This window comes from Guillardia theta, assembly GCF_000315625.1.
Source record: "Guillardia theta CCMP2712 unplaced genomic scaffold GUITHscaffold_305, whole genome shotgun sequence".
NCBI classification, from domain to species: domain Eukaryota; class Cryptophyceae; order Pyrenomonadales; family Geminigeraceae; genus Guillardia; species Guillardia theta.
Window position 1 is genome coordinate 1 of NW_005434372.1, and position 7362 is coordinate 7362.

At 48.3% G+C, this 7362-nt stretch overlaps 2 protein-coding genes across 2 annotated transcripts; one reads left to right on the forward strand and one right to left on the reverse strand.

Annotated features, from left to right (window-relative positions):
- Positions 1 to 3292: 3292 nt before the first annotated feature.
- Positions 3293 to 4413, reverse strand: GUITHDRAFT_122271 (hypothetical protein; the record flags this gene model as incomplete). Its single annotated transcript, XM_005818454.1, has 6 exons — positions 3293 to 3463; positions 3527 to 3574; positions 3729 to 3758; positions 3815 to 3989; positions 4040 to 4096; positions 4388 to 4413. The coding sequence occupies 6 exons, from the start codon at positions 4411 to 4413 to the stop codon at positions 3293 to 3295; spliced, it is 507 nt and encodes a 168-aa protein (XP_005818511.1).
- Positions 4414 to 4887: 474 nt separating this feature from the next.
- Positions 4888 to 5897, forward strand: GUITHDRAFT_122272 (hypothetical protein; the record flags this gene model as incomplete). The annotated part of the gene is made up of 8 exons (XM_005818455.1): positions 4888 to 4978; positions 5030 to 5097; positions 5155 to 5205; positions 5270 to 5331; positions 5379 to 5428; positions 5480 to 5558; positions 5605 to 5751; positions 5807 to 5897. The coding sequence occupies 8 exons, from the start codon at positions 4888 to 4890 to the stop codon at positions 5895 to 5897; spliced, it is 639 nt and encodes a 212-aa protein (XP_005818512.1).
- Between the last annotated feature and the right edge of the window lie 1465 nt (positions 5898 to 7362).

The following is a 7362-nucleotide window of genomic DNA, read 5'->3' on the forward strand; positions in this document are numbered from 1 at the left end:
TCCCTCCCTGCCTCCCTGCCTCCCTGCCTCCCTGCCTCCCTGCCTCCCTGCCTCCCTCCCTCTCTTCTCTTCCCCCCCATCTAACCCGCTGAGTTTGTCTTCCACACCTCAGAGGAGTTTGCATACCGACAACCCGGTGTCGACAGTCACATGACGGGTAAGATGACGTGTGGGACATGAAAGTAGCTTGGGTGATGCTGTTGTAATATTGTAGCATTGATGTGATGACATGATGGTATGATGAGTTGATGGTATGATCATTGTGATATGATGATGATGCTGACCATGCCGATGATGATGATGATGATGATGATGATGATGATGATGATGATGATGATGATGATGATGATGATGATGACCACCGATGACGGCGATGATGATGTTGACAGGAAACATGAATGGTCTCTTGAAGGCATGAACATGGAACCAGAAGATAGTAACATACAAACATGTTGGTTTTATCGCAAGGATTCAGGTTGTATCATCTGCTCGATAAAGGATATGGTGATTTTGCCTTCGATAAATTGTTGGAGAAGAAACATTCTGAAGTGGAACTGTCATAATCGAGCAAATAGTTGTTGTCGTTATCGTCATCATTATCACGATTAAGACGCAACATCCACTTGTCTTCCATCTTCATCACCATTATCATCATCACCATAATCATCATCACTATGATGATCATGATGGTCTTAATCCAAGTACAGTTTCTCCTCATCAAGCATAAAGCGTTTCATGTTGCAGTTATCATCCATTGTCGTGTCATCACAATCAAAATCATCACGACCTTGTTGATCTGTCTTTCTTTGTTCTCGTTGAGCACATCTTGACATAATTGCACTGCTCTTTGAAAGTTCCTTTGTTTGTCCACCACTTGTTCAGGACCTGGGCTCATTATTTTCATCCCAACTATTCTCCTTTTCATCACCACCACCATCACCATCACCATCACCATCATCACCACCACTTTCGTCATACATTCATTCTCCTCCATAGAGACGTACCTCATGCATGTTTGACAAGTACTCCGGACACTCGCATAGATGATAAGATCCACCCTTTCCCGCATGATACCCGCTGACTACATTCTGCCCTTCCCAACAAACATCAAGGATCGAAGATTCCTTCATATCAGTCCACGTCTCTGCTTGCAAACCTCAACAACACATTGTGAGTCACGTTGAAACACCTCGAGACACTGGTTGTGTGTATGAGACCCTCGCTTTCTCGTCTCTACATCAGTCGAACGAATCAACTTGCACTCAATCTCAAAACATTTCCACCTCAGGTATCTGGGCTGAAGGGTCTTGGAGGAGAACTTGGCTGGTAGAGTTGATTTTTCACATGTTATCTTATCCAGAATCGTCAAAAATGTTCACAACCATCTTCTTCTTCTTCTTCTTCTTCTTCACCGCTACCTCCATATTCATCATATTCATTATATTCATCATCATCTCTATCATCGTCGTCGTCATCATCATCATCATTTCCATCACCATCATCATCATCATCATCATCATCATCATCATCTCCATCATCACCATCATCTCCATCATCACCATTACTCATTACCGAACATCATCGTCATCATCATCATCATCATCATCATCATCATCATCATCATCATCTCCATCATCATCATCATCATCATCTTCCATCATCATCATCATCATCATCATCATCTCCATCATCTCCATCATCATCATCATCTCCATCATCTCCATCATCATCATCATCGTCATCATCATCATCATCATCGATCATCATCATCATCATCATCATCAATCCATCATCATCATCTCCATCATCGTTATCATCATCCATCATCATCATTCTCCATCATCATCATCGTCATCATCATCATCGTCATCATCATCATCATCATCATCATCGTCATCATCTCCATCTCCATCATCATCATCATCATCATCATCATCATCTCCATCATCGTTATTATCATCATTATCACCTTTGCAATCTTCCCGATCATGTGAGATCTTATCACAACTCATCACCTCAAAGAGAAGACATCACCGCCTCTAGTCACCTCAACACGTCTATCGGGCTCCACTCCCTGGCATGAGCAAGCGGCCGGTCATTTTTACAGCTCAGCTCTTTCAACCATCGCCTTCATGCTTATCAGAACACGGGAGATGTTGAGATTCGCAGCGTCACGGGGCGTTTTGGGAGAGGATCTGAAAGTCATCAGCAAGATTCCAAACAAACAGAAGATGGCGAATTTGATTGAAGATTCTCACCACTTTCTGGCCGACGAATGGCAGGGCTTCATCTGAAAACACTCTTTCAGGTATCTTGTCTAATCATTGTTATAACATCTCGACATGTATAAAACGTTCACAATTCTTACCGCCGATCTTCTGTAAATCATCAAACTTCTTCTGTTTTCTTGCCTTGTCAACTTGTTCTTGCACCCTTATCAGCAATAGTCATTCTGGCCAACAGAGTTGCACATGCGCACGTACATGTTGAATCTCCGCAGGTGAAATTTCATCCTGACATGAGCACGAATTCGCTCCACATGTTCAAGTTTGTTCAAAAGTTTCTTTCTGACATTATCAAGATTTCAATCAGAAACAAACAGACAGTTGCTGCGTCACCTGTCAATCAGTGCAAGTACGTGCCTCGTTGAATTTATCAATTGGTGATACGTGAGATGTCCTCTTGTACGTCTCAAGCTTGCCTGTTGTATCGACAGCATTCCCATCATTCCTCAACCTCAAACTGATAAAACTTGTCTACGTCAACTTCCTTCTTTTTCCTCCAATTTTTGTCCTTGCTGCTGCTGCTCCTCCTCCTCCTCCTCCTCCTCCTCCTCCTCCTTTAATTCATCATCATCACCGCACCTGAACTAGAAGAGCTGCTAAGACCTTTCCCAGGTACCGCGTCCGGCATTTCTCCCTCTTCAGCAGCGAGTCGAGCAAAATTCTTCGCGCAACGGTCAAGTCAAGAAGCATCAAACTTGTTTGACTCACGCCGAACGCAACCAGGTGACAGGATGGCAACTGAACCTGCTCTTGAGGTCATAGAGACACCACTCCTCATCGACAAGACAACAAACTTGGTGGACTTGCCGTGTGCAACTAGATTCCTTCGGAAGCAAGCAGACAGCAGGAGGTAGCTCTCGAACATGGAGGCATACCTTCACCAGACAACCTCAGTCACTTCTTTCAGCAAGAGATCAATGGAAACAAGATCTACTTGCGTCTTGTCAACATACAAACAATGTTTGACTTGAGGAGGAAAGCTCCCTGTTGAGATCAAACCAGCGAGGTCAGTTGCTCAACCATTGAGACCTCAACATCATCATCTTACAGCTTGCAGCAACGAGATGTCCCTTCTGCGACGGACTGCTCTTTCCTCCATCCCCTGCGCGGCAACAAGACATAAGAATCACGGTATCGCGAGCAGGGACTTTCACTTCTTCAGGCGTGAGGTAGAGGCGCTGACAGGAGAGCATCAGGTTGATGTCAGGAGCAAGCCACGAGGTTACGTCTCAACATCTCACCCCATGTGCTAGAATCATCGCATGCATGATCGCTTCAGGTGTTGTGATCTGCATTTCTAGCGTCAGTCGTGCTCTTAACGTTTCCCTCAACATGCCTTTGCGATGTCCTTGCTAGTGACATCAAACCAGCTGTTGTTTGGGTAGCTTCCTGCAACCTGTTCTCGTTCTTATCACCTATCAGCACTCACAATTGCTGCAAAACCAGATCGTACGATTGTTTCTCTTGATTGACCTTGAACGCAAGTCAGCCATCCTGATCAAACCCCAAGTTGCTCTACTTGACCTCACCTGTGATATCCTGGCAAACTCCAATGTCAGGGAGACATGCTCTGCCTGCGGGTGATCTTTCGGATGCGGTTTGTCATATTCGTTCTTCTTCCTCTCCCCAGTCAGCTGACTCCTGGTGTTGTACACGTGTATCAGAACAACCTCCCCCTTCGCAAACTTGTGGGCAGCATCGAAGCTGAGCCAACGATCAGTGATCATCGCGTCTTCAAGGCAGATCATGGGCACCTAAAGTGAACGTCTTTCTGCCAACAACTGGGAACGCCAAAGAGCGTCGGGACGAGCCTGGAAATGAAGTGAACTGTTTCAAGCGCAGACTCTGATCACAGCACAAACATCATTAGCTCAAAAATCATCGCAATAGATTCACAGACAGAATGAGATCAGATGCATCTTGTGTTATCTGTGACAAACATCCACTTGTTGTAGCGATTCTTACCCCGCCATTGTTGTAAGGTTTTGACAACTTTTGAGGGATGCGTGCTGGATGAGGGGTAAATTGTGTGCTGAATGAGGAACATGATCAGGATTCGGAAATGAAGGAGAGGCGGCGGGGAGGGTAGGGATGGCGCGAACCCTTGCTGTGATGCAGCTAGCTGCATGCCAAGTGCTTGTCCTGTGCCTGGCAAACATGCTCGACAGCGATGAAGATGCGAGTCGGAGGTCAACTGATGCAGAGTGGCCGATCTTTGAGAAGATCAGGTCTTCCGGTGCAAAGTTCGAAGGTGCATTTTTGTTTTGCTTGTCGCTCTCTTGCTGAACTGTTTCGACTAATTACCCGCTGTCCGAGCAGCTCGAAATGTCAAGGTGAAATGTGTTGAGCCGTCCTACTAAGACTCCTCAACTACGTGGTGCAGCCAGCAATCGATTGGCAAGTTTATAGATCCGACAACAGGGTGAATCTTGTCAAGAGTTCTTGTTCAGTCTCAATGATCATCAGGGAATCCAAGAGCAAGACGATAGAGCGAAAATGAATCTTCGCAGGAGGTACCCAAGTTTTGAGGACGACTGTCAGGTATGGTGGGATCGGGTGGCGGGTTGAGGAGGACGAGGGAGATGGTTTGCTCGGACCGACCATGGTGGCGCAGATCGAGGAACTTGCAGAGAAGTACCTGGAGCTTCTCGGATACGTGCAGACTGGTACCTTTGTTGAGGTTGGAGCAAGTGGTGAGAGATCATTCAACAAGATTGTGATCGCAAGGGTGACTTGTTGGGAAGACGGTAGGAGGTGGTCGAATTCATACTCGCTAGCTCGGATGGGATGGTATGGGCATTACATTGAGGCGGTAAAGATGAAGCATGAGCAGTGAGGAGTGAGGAGAGGATGAAGATGATGCCTTCAGGTTCCAGAGTATGCGAAGATATGCGCGATGAATCATGCAAGACATCCGAGGGTTCAGACGCATGTCATATACAAGTGTTGCGGAGATGGTGTTGAGTGCTGAGGTTGATGGGCAGGTGCTTGCGATAGGAGATAAAGAAGATTATGCCCGTGTGCATGTCGGATCATCCTTGTCAACGTAAAGTGTTGAGATGAACTTGCGAATGTGCCTGAATGCCTTGCCAGGTGTTCCGACCAGATGAGGAAACTATATGACTCTCTCGATTGGACGCAGGGTATATGCTGAACCTTGACATGTGTGCAGAGAGTCATATGCTTGTTCCAAGGTTATCACACTGGAGAGATCGTCTCAACACGGCAGCACAGCTTGGAATACTTCCTTCGAGCTGTCGGCATCCAGCCGAGGTGTGAAGCCTCCCTCGAGATCAAGCACTGACCTGTTGGCTTGCAGGTTTGAACTTCTGATAGTGGATGTGGAAGGATATGAGTGGGAGGTGTTTCGCAACTTCAACATCTCTGAGTGGAGTCCGCAAGTTGTGATCGTAGAGATCGAAGACGAGCACGACTCATTCAAAGATGTGAAGTTCTTGCAGAAGAGGTGAAGAAAGAAATTCTCTCAACTTCTTGGACTTTCTGTCTGACGAGATGCTAAGATTCCGCAAGCTCCGATCATACTTCCAAGACCATGGCTATGACACTTACTGGAAAGATAAGATCAATACCATCTTTGTGTACAGGCAGTGAAAACATTTCTTAAATTGAACTGAGAATGCAAAATTTGGCACACGTTCACCGACATTCACGTTAGGGGTCAAGTCAGAGCGGATCTTGTGGGAGACATCGACGAGTAAAGAAGAAATCCTGCGATAACAACATCAATCACGTCGCAGGATACTCTGGCAGATCACGTTTGTAGGCACAGCGTAGTGCCTCTTCTGTTGGTTCATGTAGAACTGGATGGATAGAAGTTAGACCCCCGCTGGAAACTCAGCTCAAGGAGGGAGGAAGGGAGAGAGGGAGAGAGGGAGCAAGGGAGCTAGGGAGCTAGGGAGCTAGGGAGCGAGGGAGGTAGCGTAAGGACGGACTTGAATCTTCAGACTTACCCGTTTGGGATCAACTCCGTACACCGGGATGGGGATAACTGCAGCTGACGTCAGCACGAAAATCTAGATAACCACTTATCTTCCTTACATGGCGATCTGCCCGATCGAGCCGGCGAGTTCGTCGACGTCCCAGCACTCCTCCAGCTGAAGCCTGTCCCCAGTCGATCTGTCTGCAGCTCTGCACATGCTGGAAGTCAACCCCACCACCACATATCCAGCTAGTTCTCAGCAGGACAAGTAGCCTTACGGGACTGAGGGCTCTCCTTGACGCTGGAGGAGGACGTCAGCGGCCTGTCGTTGCTTCAACGGACGTCAACGTCTTGTCAAAGGGGCAGTCAAGTCTGACATGGGGGACCCGAGGGGGCTGCTGCCGAGGCTGCGAAACCGCTGTTGGACTGTGTGAGAGTGGCAGGACAGAGGAGGAGGGCATCTCACGACAGATCGCGATGGAGTTTGCGGAGGAGATGCGATGAGGAGCCGCTGAGAGGAGGATCGCAGACTGTCTGTCCTTCCTGGTACAGGTGAGCATGCGCACCATGCCGGCCGCCCTCCAGCCAGACCGTGATGCCTTGACTTGCACTCGCAGATGACACGGTAGCAGCTCACGCACCGTCCTGTTGGCGAACCAGGGTCAGCCCGCCCCTTGCTGAGCCCATCAGCATCTCGTTGTACCTGACTGTGTGACACTTGACCTCTCAACCTCCTGCTCCGAGGGCCTACTAGGGTCAAGTCAGTCCGCCCACAGGAGGCGGAAGTCGCAAAGGAAGGTACCTTGCGCCGGAGAAGCGGTCGAGTTGGTCCATGGGATCGGAGGTGACGTAGATGTATTGAGAGCTCCTGGATGGAAGGCTGCATCAGAGAACAAGACAGATAAATAAAGCATGAAGATGGAGCACTGTGTGTGGAGGGTGGGAGCGCGACTCGGCGATGGAAGGGAGGAAGAGAGGGCGGCGGGAGCATGGAGGGTGGGGTCGGGAAGAGAGCGGGGACTCTGGGGGGGCACTGCGATGGAGTAGGAGCGCGCGGGGAGGGGGGGCAAGCGGAGCGATGAAGGGAGGAGAGAGCGATGGAAGGGAGGAGAGAAGAGGAGAGAGCGATGGAAGCAT